Source organism: Sturnira hondurensis, unplaced genomic scaffold, assembly GCF_014824575.4.
Source record: "Sturnira hondurensis isolate 20B ecotype Veracruz unplaced genomic scaffold, ASM1482457v3 Scaffold0008196, whole genome shotgun sequence".
Taxonomy (NCBI): Eukaryota; Metazoa; Chordata; class Mammalia; order Chiroptera; family Phyllostomidae; genus Sturnira; species Sturnira hondurensis.
In genome coordinates this window covers 15,234,449-15,256,153 of record NW_028080827.1, presented here as the reverse complement: position 1 = coordinate 15,256,153, position 21,705 = coordinate 15,234,449, and the positions used below count along the sequence as shown (strand labels likewise).

Below are 21,705 nucleotides of genomic sequence, written 5' to 3'. Positions count from 1 at the left end.
CTATATGTACCAGTTAAGTCCATTTCATCTAGGGTGTTGTTTAATGCTGCAATATCTTTGTTGGTATTTTGTTTGGAAGATCTGTCCATTTTTGACAGTGGGGTGTTAAAATCCCCTACTATAATTGTGTTGCTGTCAATATCTTTCTTCAGATCGCCTAGGATTTTCTTTATATATTTGGGTGCTCCTATGTTGGGTGCATATATATTTACGATGTTAATGTCTTCTTGGTGGATTCTTCCCTTGAGTATTATGAAGTGACCTTCTGGGTCTCTCTTTATGGCCCTTTTTTTGAAGTATATTTTGTCTGATATGAGAATTGCTACCTCGGCTTTTTTTCTTGTCCATTTGCTTGGAAAATTTGTTTCTAGCCTTTCACTTTTAGTCTGTGGTGGTCTTTTGACCTAAGGTGGGTCTCCTGTAGGCAGCATATGTGTGGGTCATGCTTTCTTATCCATTCAGCTATTGTGTGTCTTCTAATTGGTGCATTTAATCCATTTATGTTTAAGGTTATTTTTTAAAGGTACTTATTCATTGCCATTTGTGTACCTGTGCTCCTCTTCCTCTCTCTTTTCCTTCCTTTACTTAAAGCAGCCCTTTTAGTAATTCTTGTAGAGCTGGTTTGGTGGAGGCGTATTCTTTTAGACTTCTTTTGTCTTGGAAGCTCTTTATTTGGCCTTCTCTCTTGATTGAGAGCCTTGCTGGGTAAAGTAGCCTTGGTAGTAGGCCTCTGTTTCTCATTACTTGGAATATTTCTTGCCATTCTCTTCTTGCTTGCAGCATTTCCATTGAGAAGTCAGCAGCCAACCTTATTGGGACCCCTTTTTATGTTACTTCCTTTTTCTCCCTTGCTGCCTTTAGGATTCTCTCTTTGTCTTGGAGTTTTGCCATTTTAATGATGATGTGTCTTGCAGTAGGCCTCTTTGGGTTCCACCTGATTAGGACTCTCTGCGATTCCTAGGTTTGTGTGACTTTTTCCCTCATCAAATTAGGAAATTTTCTGTTATTACTCTTTCAAATAGGTTTTCTATCCCCTTTTTTCTTCTTGTCCTTCTGGTATTCCTATTATTTGGATATTAGTACGTTTCATATTGTGTTGCATTTCTCTTAATCCCTCCTCATTCTTTCTGATTCTCTTTTCCTTTACTTGCTCTATCTTGGAGATTATTTCGACTCTGCCCTCTAGCTCACTGATGCGGTCTTCCGCCTCATCGATCCTACTCTTCATACTTTCTCCTGTGTTCTTCAGTTCAGAAATTGTATTCTTCGTTTCCTCTTGGCCTTTGCTGATGGTTTCTATTTCCTTTTTCATGTTGATATAGTTTGCAGAGAATTCATTGTAGCTCCCCTGTAGTTTCTGGTAGCTCGTTGTAAGCTCTTTGAATTTCCTGATAACCAGTGCTTTGAATTCAATATGAGATAGTTGACTTGCCTCTATTTCATGTAACATTCTTTCTGAGGCTTCCTCCTTTTCTTTCATTTGGGGATTGTTTCTTTGTCTTCCCATTGTTTGTGATACTCTTCTTGTTGGCCTCAGCTTCTTAAATTGATCTGTTCTGGTTCCCTGGGTTTATGGTGTGAACTTTTGTGGTAGGATACCTGTGAAATTCAGTGGTGCAGTCTCCTGTAGGTGTCTTGGTGCTCTCCGCTTCCACCTACTCCTCTTGTTGGTTTCCAGCTGGTCAAACCTTTTTTTCTGGTCTCCCTAGCTACAGCAGCCTGAGGGGCTGTTAGTGTGGCCTTTCTTGTGCCTCGGTGAACTCAACTGGTCTCACCAGTGCCCTCCCAAGATCCATACTGGCCCCGCTCTCCAGCGCCCCACTGAGAGCAGATTTTTCCCCAGGATTCCCAGTCCTGGCCTGGCGTGAGGGTGTGCGCTCCCAGCCAGGCTTTCCTGGTCTCACAGGCTTGGGCGCGGACCTTTCCCTGTGCTATGGCAGAATGCACAGGGCAACTCCCAATTCTCCCAAGCTGGCAACCACAGCCTGACTCCTGGCGTTTTTTTCGGTCTGTGCCCGGCTGGGTAGGGAGGGAGCTGATGACTGGCTCTCTTCCAGGGGCCTTGCTAGCAGCCCGAGGCTCCCCGAGACTGTGGGAGAGCCGGCTTGGGCCCTGTGCTACAGGGAACGCACGGGTAACTCTCAGTTCTCCCAGGCCAGCAACTACAGCCTGACTCCGCGGGTTATGAGAGCTCTCTGGTTTGCTTCCCAATGCCCACTCCTCTCTCTGCCACTATAGGCAAACCGATCTCTCCTGGTGTTTTTCAATCTGCGCCCTGCGGGATAGGGAGGGTGCTGATGACTGGCTCTCTCCCAGGATCCTTGTTGCCCTCCCTCGGCTCTCAGAGATCAAGGTGGGAATGGCCGGGGCCCTGGCGCGGCCCAGTCGAGGGGTACAGCCTGCAGCCTCTGCGCTGTTCCCTCGTACCTTGTTGACCTGTGGTTGTCTCCTCTCCTCAACCTCTGGTCATTCAGTGTTCGCTACACTTTCTAGAGTCCTACCTTCCTATATGCTGGGTACCTGTTGGCTGTCTCCTCCGCAGATCAGCCTGGTGTTTCTCCGGTGCGTGGAGGGTAGCGAAATCCTTTGTCCTACTCTGCTGCCATCTTAAAACACTCCTGATTTTTGTGTTTTGATTTTGTGTCTTGTAACCTTACTGAATATGTTTATTAGTTCTAACATTTTTTCGGTGGAGTGTAGTATTTTCTATATATAAGATGATACTGTCTATAAGCAGAGAAGTTTTTACTTTTTTTCCCTCCTCTTTATTTACTGAATGTCAGGATGACAGTACTTACATCTTCAACAGTATTTTCTTTTTCTTTTTTTAATCTTCACCTGAGGATATGCTTATTGATTAGGGAGGGAGGGAGAAAGAGAAAAGAGAGAAGCATTGATGTGAGAGAGACATTGATTGGTTGCCTCTTTTATGTGCCCCAGCTGGGGCTTGAACTGCAACCTAGATGTGTACCCTGACCAGAAATCGAACTTTCTAACTTTCGGAGTACAAGATGATGCTTCAAACAACCGAGCCATCTGGCTAGGGCTTTTTTCTGTTTTTTATTGAATTTATGTGGGTGCTCTATTGCTCTGGTCAGAACTTCCAGTGCTATATTGAATAGAAGTAGTGAGAGTGTGCAGCCTTGTCTTGTTGCTGATCTTAGAGGCAAAGCTTTCAACCTTTCACCGTTGAGTATATGATGTTGCTAGGTGGGCTTGTCAGATATGGAAGTTATTATGTTGATGTACATTTCTTCTGTTCTCAGTTTATTGAGATTATTTTCATTATGAAGGAATGCTGTATTTTGTTAAATGCTTTTTCTTCATCTATTGAATTGATCGTGCACTTTTTATCTTTCATTCTATTTATGTAATGTGTCACGTTTACAGACTTTCATCCTTGTATCCCAGGCATGAATCCCACTTGATTATGGTGTGACCCTTTTAATGTCTGAATTCAGTTTGCTAGTATTTTGCTGGGAACTTCTGCATATATATTTATCAGTGATGTTGGCCTGTCATTTTTGTTTCTGCTAGTGTTCTTTCCTGGCTTTCGTGGTAAGGTAATGCTGACCTTGTAAAATGAGTTGGGGACTTTTCCCTCCAGTAACAATTTTTGGAAGAGTGTGAGAAGGATTAGAGTAAGTTCTTCCTTTAGTGTGTAGTAGAATATACCAGTGATTGCACCTCTTTGTGGGCTTCGTTGTTGGGAGGTGTTCCATTACTCATTGAATCTCCATATTCATTGTCATTAGTCTGTTCAGATTTCCTATTTGTTCATGATTCAGTCTCAGTAGAGTATATATGTATCTACAATTTACCCTTTCTTTCTAGGTTGTCCAGTTTGTTGAGGGATAGTTTTTCATGATAGTCTCTTTTAGTTTCTTCTCTTTTTTTCCTGAACAGGTTTTATTACACAGAGGGGATGGGGCTCAATCCTTGGCTGCTTGCCTTCTTCATGGCTCTGAGGACATCGCTCAGCTCCCCTCTTTTCCTCTGGGTCCGGATATATGTCCCCACCCCTGTCTCGACGAATTTCAGGGCCCTCTTGTCCGTTGAGACCTTGAGCAGCTAGCTCCATGGTTGCACTGCTCACGGCGGGCAAAGCCGCACACCTCTCGGATCATGTCCCACACGAACTTGGTGTGCTTGGTGAGGTGCCTGTGGTGGCGGCTGTGCCCCGGCTCGCTCATGCTCTTCGGCACTTTGTGGCCCTTGTTGAGGCCAACAGCGTGGGGTAGTGGAGAGCCATGGCTGCGGCGGAAGGCCCACTCTTGTAGTTTCAGTTGCAATGTCTCTTTCATTTTTAAGTTTTATGTATATATGGTTTCTTTCTTTTTATCTTATTTGGTCTAGCTGCAAGTTTGTTGGTTTTGTCTTTCCAGAGAACCAACTGTTTGTTAGGTTAATTTTTTCTAATGTTTTTCAATTCTCAATTTATTTCTGCTGTAATCTATACCATTTCCTTTTGTCTTCTAACTTCAGGCATTTTGTTCTACCATCAGTTTGTTCTTTTCTAGTTTCTTGAGGTATAAAGGTAGATGGTTTGAGGTCTTTTTTCCCTTGATGTAGGTGTTTATTCCTATAAATTTCCCTTTTAGAACTTTTGCTGCATTCCAGAAATTTTTGGTATGTTGCATTTTCATATTGTTGGTATCCTGATATTTTTTTTCTTTAGGTTTCTTTGTTCTGTTGGTTGTTTGGGAGTGTGTTGTTTAATTTCCATGTACTTGTGAATTCTTTAGCTTTCCTCCTGTTAATTGATTTCTAGTTTCATTCCATTGTGGTTGGAAAAGATACTTTATATCATTTATATCTTTTTGAAATTTTTGAGATTTGTCTGTTGGCCCAGTATGTGATATATTCCAGCAAGTGTTCTGTGTGAATTTGAGAAGAATGCTTATTCTGCTGCTGTAGGATGGAATGTTCTGTGTATGTCTCTTGGGTTTCTTGGCATATAGCATTGTCCAAATCCACTGTTTACTTACTGATTCTCTGTCTACTTGGTCTGTTGTTGACAGTGGGTTATTGAAGCCCCCAACTAATACTGTATTGCTGTTTTTTAATTAAAAAAAATTTCATTGAATTTATCACAGTGACATTGGTTAATAAGATTATATAGGTTTCAGGTGTACAGGCCTAGAATACATCATCTATGAATTCTGTTGTGTGTTCACTATCCAAAGTCAAGTCTCCTTCCATCACCTTTATCTCCCCTTTACCCTCTTCTCCCTCTTCCCCCACTCTTCCCCTCTGTTAATCACCGTACTGTGGTCTGTGTCTATGAGTTCATTCTTTTCTAAATCCCTTCACCTTATTCACCCAGTCCTCCCAACACCTCGCCCCTAACAGCCATCAGTCTGTTCTCTGTATTTATAAATCTGTTTCTATTTTGCTTGTTAGCTTATTTTATTCATTAGATTTCACATACAGGTGAAATCATACAGTATTTGTCTTTATCTGACTGGCTTATTTCACTTAGCATAATACTGTCCAGGTTCATCCACGCTGTTGCAAAGGTAAGATTTCCTTCCTCTTTTTTTTTAACGCAGCTGAGTGGTATTTCATTGTGTAACTATGCCACAGCGTTTTTATCCTCTCATCTGCTGATGGGCACTTGGTCTGCTTCCAAATGCTGGCTGTTGTAAATAACACTGCAGTGAACATAGGAGTGCATATTTTCTTTCAAGTGTTTTGGGTTTCTTTGGATATGTTCGTAGAAGTGGAATTGCTGGGTCATAGACAGTTCTATTTTTAATTTTTTGAGAAAACTTTATACTGTTTTCCACAGTGACTGTATCAATCTGTATTCCCACCAAAAGTGCGTGCAAGTTCTCTTTTCTCTGTATCCTCACCAACACTTGTTGTTTGTTGATTTATTGATGATAGTCATTTTGACTGGTATGACATATCTCATTGTGGTTTTAATTTGCATTTCTCTGTTGATTAGTGACACTGAGTGTGTTTTCATATGTCTGTTGGCCATTGGTGTGTCCTCTTTGGAGAAGAGTTCATTCTCCAAAGGGCAAGGTCCTTTGCCCATTTTTTAAATTGTGGGGGTTTTTTTGGTGTTGAGTTTTCGAAGTTCTTTGTAAGTGTTGCATATTAACCCTTTGTCCCATGTATGATTGACAAATTTGTTCTCCTATTCAGTGGGTTAACTTTTAATTTTGTTGATGGTTTCCTTTATTGTGCAAAATGTTACTTTTTTCACTTGTTTCCCTTGCTTGAGAAGATACATCAGAAAAAATACTGCTGTGAGAAATGAGCAATATTTTACTGCCTATCGTTTCTTCTACAGTTTTTATGGTCTCAAGTCTTACATTTAAGTCTTTCATTCATTTTTAGTTTATTCTGATGTGTGGTTTAGTTCTATCATTAAGTGCTCCAATGGGTGCATAAGTATTTACAATTGTCATTGTGTATCTACTTGATGGGTGGATCCCTCTGTCATTATACAATGATTTTCTTTATCTCTTTGGACTGTTTTTAACTTAGTATTTTTTTCTGATGTGAGTATAGCTACCTCTGTTTTGTTTTGTTTTGATTATGCTTGTTTGTAATATATTTTCCATCCATTCACTCTCAGTCTATGTTTGGCTTAAAAGTTCAAGTGAGTCTCTTATAAGCAGCATAATGTTTGATCTTATTTTTTTAATCCATTCTCCATTCTGTGTGTTTTGATTGGAGAATTGAAACCATTCACGTTTAAAATAATTATTGGTAGCTGAGGGCTACTATTGACGTTTTGTTAATTGTTCTGACTATATTGTAGATACTTTATTCTTACTTCTCCTCTTGCTATCTTCTTGTGTGGTTTGATGAGAATCACCTCCCTGGTTCTGTGCTTTACCTCTAGTCTTGACTTACCAATTTTTGGGCCAGGAGTTTTTAAAAATATTTTATTTACTTATTTTTAGAGAGAGGAGATGGTAAGGAGAAAGAGTGGGAGAGAAACATCAATGTGTAGTTGCCTCCCATGTGCTCCCCTACTGGGGACCTGGCCTGCAACCCAGGCATGTGCCCTGACTGGGAATTGAACTGGCAACCCTTTGCTTCACAGGCCCGTGCTCAATCCACTGAGCTACACCAGCCAGGCTGGGCCAGGATTTTTTTAATGTCTTATTAACTTTCCAAGCAAATGTTAACATCAAGCAGATGTTCTTTATATGTTGTCCAGTTTTTGAACCCAAGGATTGAGCTGAATTAGTTTGCTTTAGTGAAATCTGCTGAATTAAATGTTTATGTCACAAAATATTTTATCAAGTTGCATTTTTAAAATTAGTTTTAGGTTTTGTAAATGTCCTATTTGAACAAGCAATTTGCATTGAATTTTCCAATGTTACTTTTTTTATAGTGAGCATATTGATACAGAAACTTCCAATATTGTTTTATAGGCCACTGTAATTCAACAAATTTAAATAAGTGAATTACTAATTAAAGGAATTATTACTTATACTTTAATAATTTTTATTAATTTTTTGTTTAGTATGTTGCTCATATAATGACACTGAAATTAGTAAGCACTTCTGTTACAATAAGAGAAAACAGAAATATCCCAGAAATACTAAAAATTCAGATAATTGGCCTTGGGACCGAAGTATCTCAGCGACCAGGAGCACAAGCACTTAAGTAAGTTTTAAAAAAGTTATTTCAGATTTTATTTTTTGTATGACTTTAGGCCCTCCAAATATAGTGTTGTTTAGTGTTAAAGACTGCTTAGTAGTAGTCTTACTCTAATTATTTTTTGTGTGTGTTTGTCAAGATTGGTTATTTTATATTTGAGTTTGTTTTGTTATAGAATTACATGATGAGCTTATCATTTGTTCTACACTCTTCTTTCCTTTATAAATATTTATTGGGTACCATTTAATATATAGATTTAATACTGTGAAGGCTATAGGCACAAAACTTTGTTTTTAAGAAGTTTGTGCTGTAGTTGACAAGAGAGGACATTCAGAAAGTTAATAATTTAAGATCTGTATAGCATATCAGAGAGCTCATAAGTGAGAAGTTACTGTGAAATTAAATACCTTATTGGTAATGCCACACAGATTCAGTTGTGGAAGAGAAAAACTTGGCCCAGGAGAACTGGTGCCTAAGCTGGCTGAACGAAAAGCACTAGGGGACGCAGGGGAGCGTTTGGGGTGACGTGAAATAGGGATATGAGTCTCACGAGTTAAGTATAGTCTGTATTCATGCCACAGTGATCGAAAGTTCAGCAGTGTTCAGGAATTGGCTAAAGTTGGTTGTTTATGTGCATGACAAGGACAAAAACTAAACCAAAAAAGGAAAAAAAAACCACCTTAGACTGTGAGGATTATTGAAGGCTAGTGTGAGAAGTATGGACTTCAACTCCATAATGGGTATGGTCGAGGCTCTCGGTGGAGTATTTTTAAAGGAAAATGTGTGTTTTAAACCATTATATTACAAAGGATTTTGTGTATATCACTTCTTTTTTTCCTCATTGGATTGTAGGGTGGAAGCAAAATTAGAACACTGGTACATAACAGGTCTGAGACAGCAGGATACTATCCCCTCACTTGTGGCTTCCATTGGTGATACTGCAGCATCCTTGCTGAAAATTGAATTTGAAACCAACCCAGAGAATAGTGCTGCTGACCAGACTCTGGTTGTGCGGTCTCAGCCTGTGGAGGTCATCTATGATGCTGTAAGTGCAGAGAGAAAGTGAATCTTTGTTAAACCCATCCTGTATATCTGAAAATACTAAAACCCATATGTTTTTTAGTATTTTCTCTTTCATATTTATTTACTTAGCAGACAAATCTACTAACACTTTTTAAAAAAGCAGTACATGTTTATCAATTAATTTTGATTTTTGTATATGCTACAGGTTGTTTTCTGATGTGAGGTATATTCACCTATGCTTATGTCAAATTCTAAAAATCTAATCACTGTTTAAAAAGTCCGTGTTTATTGTACCAGCTACTCCCAATTGTTACATACTGACTTCCTTTTCCTCTCAATGTTTGGAACTGAATCAAAGAGCCTTAAAAGTGATTGAAAGAACTTTATATATCATTTATATTGGAAGAAAACATTGGCATTTAGATTTTGTTGAAAGTGCGGGCTTGCATTCTGTAATAATAGCTTCATTTTTCACTCATACTCTTTTAACTCACCTCAAGCTAGCCGATAGAACGGGCGTGGCTCACTACTCATTGCATCACTTGCAAGTTGCCCTGCCTTGTTGTTGAGATCCCCAACTTATTTTTACTTTATAGTTTAGAAGTGGATTCACATCCTGGGTACATTCACATTGTTGCACATCCAGTCTCCAGTACCGATTCCATCTTGCAAAATGTCTGATGTTTTACATTCAAGTTTTGGATGTAAATAAGGGCTCAGTAGCTTTGTTATTTCTTCGCAAACTTCAAAGGGTAACATAAACTTCTTTACGTTGATTTCAACGTAAAGAAGTGGAGTTGCACATTCTATCCAATGGGAGGCTAAACCCAAAGGTACCACAGAACATACTTAAATACTTTCACTACAGAGGGAGATTCAGTAGGGTAGAATATCTTTGGAGGTACCTCCTCAGTTCAAAGCCAGGTTGTTTAGCATTCAGTTGAAATTTTCAAATTTATAATGTAGAAAGTACTGTGTAAAATATTCTTGTATTTTAAATTACTTTACAGAAAACCATTAATGCAGTGGTTGAATTCTTTCAATCAAATAAGGGATTGGATCTTGAGCAAATAACATCAGCTACATTGATGAAGCTGGAAGAAATTAAAGAGAGAACAGCTACAGGTAAAAAATTTGCCTGTCTGCCTGAGCATCAACTAAATGCTCAGATTTTTGTGTATTCAAATGTAAATATTGTGTTGAGAACAGTATAGGTTGCTTTTTTCTTTGTTTTAAATTCAGGTTATATTTTACAGTGGAATTGCATTGTGGGTACATGGCTTACCCACAGTCAAATATACCAGCTAGACTGACTGAGAAAGAGAATGATATGGGGCACAGGTGATTTTCTCTACCATTACCTTTAAGAACTTGCATACAAGAATGAGCTTGAGGTGGAAGACATCCCTCTGTCTCAGTTCTTAAGGAACTGTGATACATAAGATACATACTTTTGTACAACATTGCCTCTGAACTGATGCTAACTACTTTATCTGCTTGCTCAACTAAAGAAATAATGAATTATTCTACCTCTGGATACAGTACTAGCTATGTTGGGTTTACTGTACTGGGCAAAGATATGATTGATTGTTTCCCATTGACCATATACAGTTTCACTTTACATGCTGAATTGAAAATATAATCTGTGAGAAGTATCCTTCATAATACTTTTCAATTTATATTCTTGTTATAATAGGATGATATATTTCATCTTGACCTTCTGATTTTTCTTTTCCTTTTTTTTTAGGACTTACGCATATTATTGAAACTCGAAAAGTCCTTGATTTAAAGATAAATCTAAAGCCTTCTTATCTAATAGTTCCACAGACAGGCTTCTACCATAAAAAGTCAGATCTTCTCATTTTAGATTTTGGTACATTTCAGGTAGGTATATATATATACATTTCTGTCTTCCCATTTTTGGTCAGCTTTTGGACCTATCATTCCAAAAAATGATAGTTCATTTTTTTCCCCTCAGATTTACTTAAACTTAGACTTATTTCTTCTTTGTATTGTGTTAAGCCTAACTTAGATTGATTATTTTATATATGCTCTATGGTTATTAAAATTAAAAGAAAACCTTAACATTTTTTATAATGGCAGATGATTTGACCTTGAGAAGTGGATTACTGTTGTCTTTTTTTAACTGAGGAGAAGCACTCATAGTTTTCAAACACTCCTAGCTTTCCAGAGTTTAGTTTCAGAGTGTTATTTGTTAATTTTTATATTTTGATGATATGAAATTATACACATATGAATATATGTTTGTTAAACCATGGCCAGAAACTAGATAGAGTAAGAAAACTTAAGATTTTGTTTGGATATTGAACCTCATAGAAATCAAAGCCCCTGAGAAAAAAATGGAGATTTAAAAATACATAGTCCTGAATTAATCCTTGCTTCTTTGGAAGATGGGAAGGGAAGTAGAGATTGGAGCTGAATTCCAATGGACTAGTTATTCTAGGCATGTATTGGGGAGAAGGAATAAAATCTGCTGTTTCATCTGGAAGAATTTAGGATAAGCAGTAGGGGACCTGAGTCATAAGTGTCAGTAACTCCTGAAAACCAAGAAGAGTTGCATGTGTAGACAGTTATTTGAGATAGACAGATGTGTAACTAACTGTTAGTGCAGATGTGCTGAGTAATGTTTTACTCAAGCATAAGAGAGAGCTATAGGCTGAAATATTATATTTGTAATAAAATCTGCAAATAATTATCAGAAAATTAAGCAAAATGTGCATTTATTAAGGGCACTGTTTTAATTTTAGTTAGGTTTTAAGAAAATACATTTGAAGTATGTTGTTGATTTATATACTTTTCTGTTAAAAATACTGAGGTTTTTTCCTTCCATGTTAGCTTAACAGTAAAGATCAAGGTTTGCAGAAGACTACTAATTCATCTCTGGAGGAAATAATGGATAAGGCATATGACAAGTTTGATGTTGAAATAAAAAGTGTGCAACTACTCTTTGCAAGAGCAGGTAAGATGTGGCTCAGTTTTGAGAATCTTGAAATTACGTTGAGTGGCTTTGGTAAATGTACGTACGTGTGCATGTGCATCAGCTCTGGTGACACTTTGACTATGTATCCTATTGATTTCTTAAGAAAATCAAATAGGAGTCCATTGGTGCAAATCGTTGTCACAGTTACAAATAGAGATTAAAAATTTGGCTATTTTTCTCAGGGTATAGTACTTGGCACCTTTTTAATCTAAGTGTTAATAGTTAGTGCTTTTTTTGTTTGTTTGTTTTTTGGTAATGCAACTGTGGAACTGCCCAGAACACAAAGTGGAAGTTGCTGTTGGCTCAGTTCCTCTGTCCCAGTGTGTTGGGGATGTCTCAGTGTTGTTCTCCCTTGCTGCCTTTATTTTTAAATATTTTACTATACTAGCCTAGTCTTTATTTCTGAGAAGTATGGATATAGTCTTAAAACCTAAATGTAATTAAGTTATTTTTCAAAGGCTTTGGTGTTCTCTACTGCTTAAGTCAAGATGGCTAGTTCTCTATACTTCTTTAGTTTCTAGAAGCAGTATTTCCTAAATACGCTTGGGTATATCACTTTGTAGTAGGTCATAATGGAAAGGACAGTTTTTGTTTGTAGAATATACACATATATGAGTAATGAGATTTATTAAAATGTAATATGTAATGTTCTACTTAGTTTTTTTATATTAGGAGCCTATTCCTTAAAAGGGAAGGACCTACACAGACCATTAAAATTGCCTTTTCTGTTGTATGTACTTAATAATTGCTTGAATTGCAAGTGATAAAAGATATTTAGTCATTGCCATCAGTTAAGATCATGTGTAGGGTCCTGTTAGTCATTGGAAAGTCTGTTTTGAGGGCCTTCCTATTAAAAAAAAAGTCATTATTATACTTTTTTTGTCCTGAAAAGTATCTTGGTAAAACTTAGTTTTTCTTTAGAATTGTGTGCTAAACTAGTGTAACTGCACTTAGGAATCACAGAAGCTTTTTTTCCTGTCATTTTTTCTTATTTTTTCACTACAACAGCCACTCTGATCTCTGTAATTTTATAATCACGGCAGTAAATTTCTGAGTTTTTTCTGTTGGCTTTAAAATGAAAGATGTAATAAAAACATTTTTCAAATAAATATTTGAATTACTTTTATATCACAGTCTTTAAGTCCTGTCAATCCATATTTAAAAAATACAGGGTACTTATATGCTAAAAGAAGTAAATGTTGACATTCATTGAATATGCTTATTAACTATTTTTAATAAGTTAGAGTATTTCCCACAGTATATTTGGTGATCTAAAATAATTATTTAATAAATTAAAAATAGTCATTAATTTTTACATTTTTTAAAGAGGAAAACTGGAAACAGTGTCGGTTTCAGCATCCATCAGCTATGCATATTTTGCAGCCTATGGATATTCATGTTGATGTGGCCAAGGCAATGGTAGAAAAAGACATTAGAATGGCCAGGTAATGTATGCATGCCCTTCATATTATAAAATCAACAAGATGAAATATAGCTGTATGAGTACCTGGATTTTAAGAAAGAAAAGCTAGATTTCTGAAGAACAGAAAGAAATGGTTGTTTTGCAACAGAAATACATTTTTAAGAAAATGTTTATTTGATTTATAGGTCATCTCTCTTCACATTCTGTAAAAGTTGGTTATCCTTGTATTTGAATGGATTGACTCCATGGTCCAATATCAATGAAATAAAATCTTCAAAAATTAGAAGTTTTTAAAATAATGAAACCATATAAAATCTTGAGAATAAGGGAATAAAAAGTAGAAACTAAATTTTTAATTTAAGTAGATAATCATGAAATAGTATGCTGCCTTCTTAAAAATAGCCTTATTGAAGTGTTATTGACATTTGGTAAGCTGCATCTATTTAAAGTATACAATTTAGTAGGTTTTGATATATATATATATATATCAAATATATATGTGTGTGTATATTTATATACATATATATCCGTATATATGTATATACATATATATACATATGAAACCATCACCACAGTCAAGATAATGAGCGTATTCATAATCCCCAAAATTCCTTGTGCCCCTTTGTATTTCCTCTTTCCCATCCCTACCTGCCAACCTTTCTTCCCTCAATCCCTGAACAACATTGATCTGCTTTCTCACACTATAGATTTGTTAAAATTGTTTAGAATTTTATATAAATAGAATCATACAGTTTGGTTTCTTTCATTTAGCAAAATTTATTTGAGATTCACTCATGTTGTGTGTATCAGTAGTTCATTATCAGATGGATGTTAAACCAATCTTGCATTATTGGATAAACCTTATTTAGTAATGATGTGTCATTCTTTTAAAATGTTGAATTTGGTTTGCTAAAATTTTGCCATTATGGCTTATGTCTTATTAGGGATATTGTTCTGGGCTTTTATTAACTGTTTTTGGCATCAGAATATCAGGTTAATGTTGGCCTCATGGAATGAGTTTTCTGGAAGAATTGATATTATTTCTTCCAGTGAAGCCGTCTGGGCCTGAAATATTTTTTCTTGGGGGGAGGGTATTAACCAAAAATTCAGTTTCTTTAATATATACATATGTATTCAGATTATCTGTTTTTTTTTTGTTTGTTTTTTTACTGATCTTTGGTAGTTTGTTCTATAAAGAAGGAATTTATTGTCATAAAATTTTATAGTATTTCTGTATTACTGTATCATGTAGTATGTGTAGTAATGCTCTTGCTCACTTCTGATGTTAAAGTAATTTCTATTTTTTCTTGCTTAGCTAGCTAGAGGTTTATCAGTTATATTGATCTTCTGAAGGAATGAGCTTTTGCTTTTAGGCATCTTCTCCATTGTGTTTGTTTTTTATTTCATTGATTTCTATTCTCATATTTCTTACTGATTTTTTTCTTGCTTCTTTTGGTTTCATTTGTTTTACTTTCTTAGTTTCCTAAGACAAGCTGAGACCATTGATTTGAGACCTTTTTGTCTAATATGAGCGTTTAGTGCTGTAAGTTTTCCTTGAAGTATTGGTTTACTGTACCCTGTACGTTTTGAATCCCTTCAGTCAGTGAGCTGGGGTATTTGTAGGACTTTCATCATTTGTTTCCCATCTTTCAACTGTCTTTTGTTGACTGAAGTTTATTCTCTTTGAGGTCATTGTTTGATATATTTTGTTCAGTTTTCTAGCTGTTTTAGATGGGAGGGTTAATCCAGTCCCTCTACTTGGGATACTTTAGTTTTATGTAATATTTCAGAAATAATAAAGAAGCATTTTATATTTTTATAGTATTTTTAATTTACAGAGTACTTTTGCAGAAAGTTCAATCTCTTGAGGTAGGAACAGCTGATGTGATTCTGTGAACATTAATGATTTGTGCATTGTACAGAAAAATCATTCTTCAGTTTGTGGTTGGGCATCTGTCAGCTACAGCTGTTTGCTGTAGTTAGTTAGGAAGTCAAAGATAAATGACAACCCGAAAGAGCTTTATGAGCAGTGAACAGCTGCCACAAAACTATTGAGACAAACAAATCGAGGCAGTTAGGCTGAATGGGGAAGCAGAATAGAAGTAGCTGCTGGAAAGTAAGCAACTGATGAAAGCACAGTAGTGACTCAGCTGTGAGCAAAACAGATGTCCTCAATGGAGTTTAAATTTTAATCAGAGTCGACATAAAATAAACAAGTATAAACATAATGTGTCAGATACGAATAAGTGCTATCACAGGAAATAAAACAAGACAAGGGGATAAAGAGTGATGGGGCAGATACTCTTTGATGTTCACAATGAGAAATCTCTGATACCAGAAATGTTGAAGTATGTAGAGTTTTAGGTTTTAAAAAGTAGGCAATTGTGTTTGAAAATATTTTCATACAAATTAGTTAAGAAGGATTGGCTTTTTAAGGAGGATACATTTAAATGATCTGGAAACGGCTTACGTAGAACTTCCTATTCCCTGACAGTATTGACTAAATGAGGCGTTGTCCAAAGTAAATTTGACCCCATTATGGAATCTTTTCTCTAATTTCTTACCCCACCCTAATATAGAGAAATGAGACCTTAAAAACCTTACCATCAAATTGTGTTTTCAGATTTAAAGTATCAGGAGGGCTTCCTTTGATGCACGTGAGAATTTCTGACCAGAAGATGAAAGATGTGCTGTGTTTGCTTAACAGTGTACCCCTGCCACAGAAGTCATCTGTACAGTCTCCTGAGAGACAGGTGAATGGCTGTAATAAAATGCCAGGTCTCGTTACATTTGTATTTATGATGAGTTTTGATTAGCTTTCTGTGAACTGTTTTATTTTTCAATATTTTTAGGGTCTGTTTATATTTTTGGTACACTTTTGAGGTTTAATTTTGTTGATTCTATGGAGAGCTGCATATGACACTGAGTAAATAATGACTGCAGCCTATTTCACTACTGGTTTATTAGGGTGGAGGTAGGAAGTCGGTTTCAGGGAGTCAAAGGAACAAAAATGAGCAATGAAAGGAAAAATATCTTTCAAATTTATGAAATGTATTTTATTTTATTTTATTTATTTTTATTTTTATTTTTTTTAAAGATTTTATTTATTTATATATCTTTAGAGGGGAAGGAGAGAGGGAGAGAAACATCAATGTATGGTTGCCTTTTGTGCGTCCCCTGCTGGTAGTTAGCCTGCAAGGAACCGGCCTGAAACCCAGGCATGTGCCCTGGCTGGGAATCGAACCGCGATCGTCTGGTTCACAGGCCCGCGCTCAATCCACTGAGCTACGCCAGCCAGGGCCATGAAATGTATTTTAAATAAAACTAGATACAGAAATCTTTATAATGTTGCAAAATAAAATGATTGGATAAAATTTACTTGTATGTTAGACTTAAAATTTCTAGATCACTCTTTGTAGTTGAGCTTTATGACCTAAAATAAATGTTGGATTTCCACTCTTTGAAATGAAATTTGAGGGAGTCAGCTAATGCTTATTCCATTTTCCGGGAACCTGTAATGAAGAGGCACTTTATATTGTAATAGGTAGCAACTAAGTGACACAGGATGATAAATACACTCATCTACTTGAGTTGTACATTGTTTTGCCCTTATAACTGCAGGTAAGTAGTCTTAATAATTAGTAAACTCCAATCAACCATTATTTAGTTGATCGCATAATGTACTTGGATGGAAGAGCGGTATATTATATGTTTATGTGTCTGTCCATCTCCCTCTGTCCGCTCTCACTTTCTCAGTATCTGTGTTGTTTAAGTGCATTTAATCCTGCTAAATTAGCATGTTAAGAAAACTTTTTGTATTATTTTCTAGGTGTCCTCGATTCCAGTTATTTCAGATAGGACAAAGAACCTACTTGGTACATCACTATTGCTAGATGGAGTGGAATCAGGTAAGGAAAGTAATTTGTTTTTATTAAACCAAACCTGTCAATTAGTATGTAGAGCTCTGGCTGGGTGACTTAGTTGGTTGAGCATCGTCCCATGCACCAAGAGGTTGCGGGTTCGATCCCCTGACAGGACACATACTTAGTTGTTGGGGTGTGTATGGGAGCCAACCAACGGATGTTTCTCTCTCCTGCTCTCTCTCTTTCTCCCTTCCTCTCTCTCTCAAATCAGTGAAAACATGTCTTCAGGTGAGGATTAAAAAAATTAATATATTGAGATAAAATTTTCAGAAAATAAAGGAATTTTGAAAGTGTTAGAGTAATTTGCTGGTTTTAGTTCTAGTTGCACTGTTAACCAACAGTGTAACTTTGAGTCACTTTTTCCTTTAAGCCCAAGTTTCTTCATTTGATTAAAAGGATTTTTGTGAATGACAGTGCTTAAGATTTTAAATAAGCTACTTTTTTTTTTGCTCCAATTTGGTAGATGAATGTTCTGGTAATAAACTGGGTTGCCTATGAGTGCTTATATAAGGTTGATGATCACCTTAATATAAAGGAAAAAAGAGAGATGAAGAAAAGACTATCCAGACAAAACTGACTGATGAAATTCGAATGTTGGCAAGTGTGGTGATTAATAGACAAGTGTACGACACACAACTTACCTGGAAAAGGAAACCCTTAACAACTGATGACTACCCTTCAGGGTTCTTCCTGGCCCTCTTTCTGGTATAAATTAAGTGTGAGCGTGTTTTAGGCATCACAAGACAGTCTTTTCAGGGTCTTATGCATTCATAATAAGATGAGTTTCTAGACAACCTGTCACAAAGTGAGACCCTGGATTTTGATGTTCCTGTAATAATGAAAACACTAAAGTCAATTTAGAGTTCACCAAAGTTCTATCCATATGCAATCCCATCCCCTGTTTAAATACTAAAATGACTGATTTTTGTGTTATTGAAGTTATTCTGACAGTGTACAACATAATTTTCCCCTCTCTAGGGATTCTTGGTAAGACTGTGTATTACAAGAATGTATGTACTATTGTGTTGCCCGTGGTGCCCCAGCACGGAGGTAAACAAGAAGGGAGAGTCCTTGGAATGAGACAAGAAGAGGAGCTCATAGTGAACTCTGTCCAAGTGGTTTCCTCAGGCAGTGTAAACATTTCATTATCAGGAAACCCAACTATATCTAGCGTTTAGATTAACTTCAGAAACAAATGGGGGATTATTGTGCTCTGCTTAGTTACTATATTAATAAACACGAGATTAGTAGGAGGAGAAATAAATGTAAATTTTAACTATAAAATTTTCTGATAGTGATTATATTTTATAGTTCTAGGGAATATGAATGTATATAAAAAAATCCAAGGATCCATTCCCGATTCTTCTCTCTAGCTTTGGCCTAACTGATCCTTTTTAATTTTGAACTGGAATGTAAACTTCAAGAGGACAAGAGTCGTGTTTGTCCTTATCACTCTGGTGTCCATAGTGGCTGGTACAGACTGATACATGATAGCTGATAACCCAGTAAATGTTTTATTGAATATTGAATGAATTAATTAAAGTGAAAAAATTAGGGCAGTTTGATTTTATTTATGCTTATCACTTGCCAGGTTGAGTTACTTTGTGAGACTTAGAAAAACACTGAAACTCTTGGGTTGGACAAAAAGTTCTTACGGTTTTTTTGTACAGTGGCTCTAGTAGTGCTCATTTGTCTTTAACCTCATTTGAAACAATTTTGTTAGATTGTATTATGACAGAGGTCATATCAGTGTGCATTTAAAAAAGCACAATTGGTGAATTTTTGTGCAGCCATTTTAATACTGAAGGTGGAAGAAAACTACATTTTCGGCTATCATGCTGTTTTATTTCAAAAAAGAAGCTCAAAAAATGCAAAAAAAGATTTGTGCAGTGTGTGGAGAAGGTGCTGTGATTGATTAACATGTCAGAAGTACGTTGCAAAGTTTCTTGGTACTCTCGGCATTTTGGGAAATAATGGTTTGCTGGGGGGCTGCCTTATGCACTGGAAGCTGTTCAGCAGCAGCCCTGGCCTCTGCCCACTAGAAGCCAGCAGTGGGAGACAGCCGGCATCCTCCAAATATCCAAATCAATAAAGTTATTGGTGGAAATGAAGAATGTGTCTTTTATTTTATGAAGAAAAAGTTTTCTTGGTAGACCCAATATATTCTGATTCTGAATATTAATATTATATCTAAGAAATAAATTTCATTTTTGAGAGATTTGACTGTTTTTATGCAACTTTCAGTGTACATTCTCTCAAATCAAATAAATGTCTTCTTTCTTTAGAGTCTGATGATGAGTATTTTGATGCTGAAGATGGAGACACACAGACTGGTAAAAGTATGAAAGGATTAGAACGAAAAAAAGTTGCAGAGGTCCCAAATGAGGAGCTCATTAATCTTCTACTAAAGTTTGAAATTAAAGAGGTATGTGTTTTTATTTTGTCTATAAATAAATATATTCTTATTATCACTATTCTTGTAAACTATCTGAAACATTAAATATGTATAAAATGTAGTATTCAATCTTCCCCAGTGTTTCTTATTGACTGCCTTATATTCTGATGTGAGATTATGTCCTAAAATATATAAAAAATACCAGATTTTTAAAGAGATTTTGTTTATTTATTTTTTTAAAGAGAGGGGAAGGGAGGGAGAAAGAGAGGGAAAGAAACATCAATGTGTAGTTGCCTCTCACACGACCCCTACTGGAGACCTGGCCTGCAACCCAGGCATGTGCCCTGACTGGGAATTGAACCAGTGATCCTTTGGTTCTTAGGCTGGCACTCAATCCACTGAGCCACACCAACCAGGGCCCAAAATACCAGATTTTAATTGTATATACAAACCTAATTAATAGTAGTATTTATTTATAGAAAGATATGTTCTATAACTTTAGTATTTTTTGACTTCTCTTTTTCTTTCATATTCCCATCCAAAATATTAGAAAATCCCCTGGCTCTAGCTTCAAAATTCATTCAAGTGATTGCTCTTCTCTTCCACTGCTACTGCACTGTCCAAGTCACCATCATCTCTTGCTTGAACTATTTCAGTAGCCTCTTAAGTCTGTTCTCCACATGGCAGCCTTCAGATGGTGTTACTGGTCTGCTCACGGCCCCTCACTGGCATCCCGTCTCACTCAGAGCAGAGGGCTAAATCCTTCCTACGACCTGCAAGGCCTTTCATGTGGCTTCTTTGACTTCATCTTCAGTTCTTTTCTGCGACGCTCACTCTACTCCGGCTCTATTACATTCATTCCTTCAGGAAATGTTTATCAAGTGCCATCATGTACCAGGCATTGTGTTAGATGCTGGAGCTACAGCAGTGAGCCAAGTTCTTGCCTCATATTGCTTACACCTGCTTTTTGATCTCCCTTAAATATACCAAAGCACATCCTTTGTGCTTGCTCTTTCCTTTGCCTGGAATAGTCTTCCTGCATGACTTGATTCTTTATTTCCTGTAGATAGTGAACTTTGCTGTGTATAATGCACACTTTTTTGCCCAAATTTTAGAGGGGAGAATAAGGATGCACATTATACATGGATAGTACTAATTCCAATCTATATGAATGTTTTTAATCCTTTTATTTATGCTTCTGTGTAAAAAATGTAACTCTAGAAAGCAATAATGATATCTGTATGTAAAATAATACCCTGGAATACAGTCATTGGTTTTGTTTCTAAATATAAATAAAAAATGAAATTAAAATGAAGGATTTTTTTCCTGAAAATTTGGGCCAAAAACATGGATGCACATTTATACACAAGAGTGCATTATAGCCCTGGCTGGTGTAGCTCAGTGGATTGAGCGCGGGCCTGCGAACCAGACGATTGCGGTTCGATTCCCAGTCAGGGCACATGCCTGGGCTGCAGGCCAGTTTCCGGCAGGGGCCAGTTCCCTGTAGGGGATGCACGAGAAGCAACCATACATTGATGTTTCCTTCCTCTCTCCTTCCCTTCCCCTCTAAAGATAAAAAAAAAAAAGAGTGCATTATACACAGCAAAATATGGCATTTCCTCAAATGCTTTCGTATTGAACAGGCTTCACCACCCAACACAAGATAGCAAATTTTATTTTCCTGCACTCTCCCTAGATGAAGGCCTCATCTCTCAGGGTCACTTTTATGTGTTCAGTGGCTGGAGAAGCCTCATGCATGGTAGATAATGCCCAATTAATATCTTACTGAATATTGAATGAATGAACTAAAGTGATAAATAATCAGAATCCATTAAGAAAAAACATGGTAGTACTTTTTGAAATATTCTCCCCCATTGACTTTCTTGCGATTTCAAAGTTTTAAATGTTTCTGTAGTGAAATTTATCAGATCTTGTCTTTATGTCCTAGTTTTAATATATATTTAGAAAATTATTCTTCATTGCAAAAATATTTACTGATGATTTAATATTTTTTTATTTCAATGCTTTCTTGCAAATCATTGATATATCTCAAATTTATTTTTGTATCTCAGTTTTGTATTGAATATCTTACTGTACTATAGTTTCTATTTTTCAGTTCTCATTTCTCCTGATTTTTTTACATATATAATTTTATCACTGCTAATACTCATTTTTGTTTTCTTTCAGCATTTATATTGTTCTAGTTACTATTGCTGCCTCACAGTTTACCCTAAAATTTAGTAACTCAAAACAGCTATTTTATTTTGCTCAGTTTTGTGGGTTAAGAATTCTGGAAGGGTGAAGCTTAGTAATT

General features: G+C 36.4%; 1 protein-coding gene across 5 annotated transcripts in view; it reads left to right on the top strand.

The window, feature by feature from the left end:
* Window positions 1-21,705, top strand: part of VPS13C (vacuolar protein sorting 13 homolog C) — a 183,916-nt gene that overhangs the window by 55,530 nt on the left and 106,681 nt on the right. For all 5 annotated transcript variants that reach the window (XM_037054030.1, XM_037054031.1, XM_037054029.1 and 2 more), the window contains 9 exons: window positions 7,490-7,632; window positions 8,479-8,671; window positions 9,660-9,774; window positions 10,397-10,533; window positions 11,506-11,629; window positions 12,978-13,095; window positions 15,697-15,826; window positions 16,903-16,981; window positions 19,282-19,421. In XM_037054030.1, coding sequence (XP_036909925.1) covers window positions 7,490-7,632; window positions 8,479-8,671; window positions 9,660-9,774; window positions 10,397-10,533; window positions 11,506-11,629; window positions 12,978-13,095; window positions 15,697-15,826; window positions 16,903-16,981; window positions 19,282-19,421 — 1,179 coding nt within the window. The remainder of the gene's footprint in view (window positions 1-7,489; window positions 7,633-8,478; window positions 8,672-9,659; window positions 9,775-10,396; window positions 10,534-11,505; window positions 11,630-12,977; window positions 13,096-15,696; window positions 15,827-16,902; window positions 16,982-19,281; window positions 19,422-21,705) is intronic.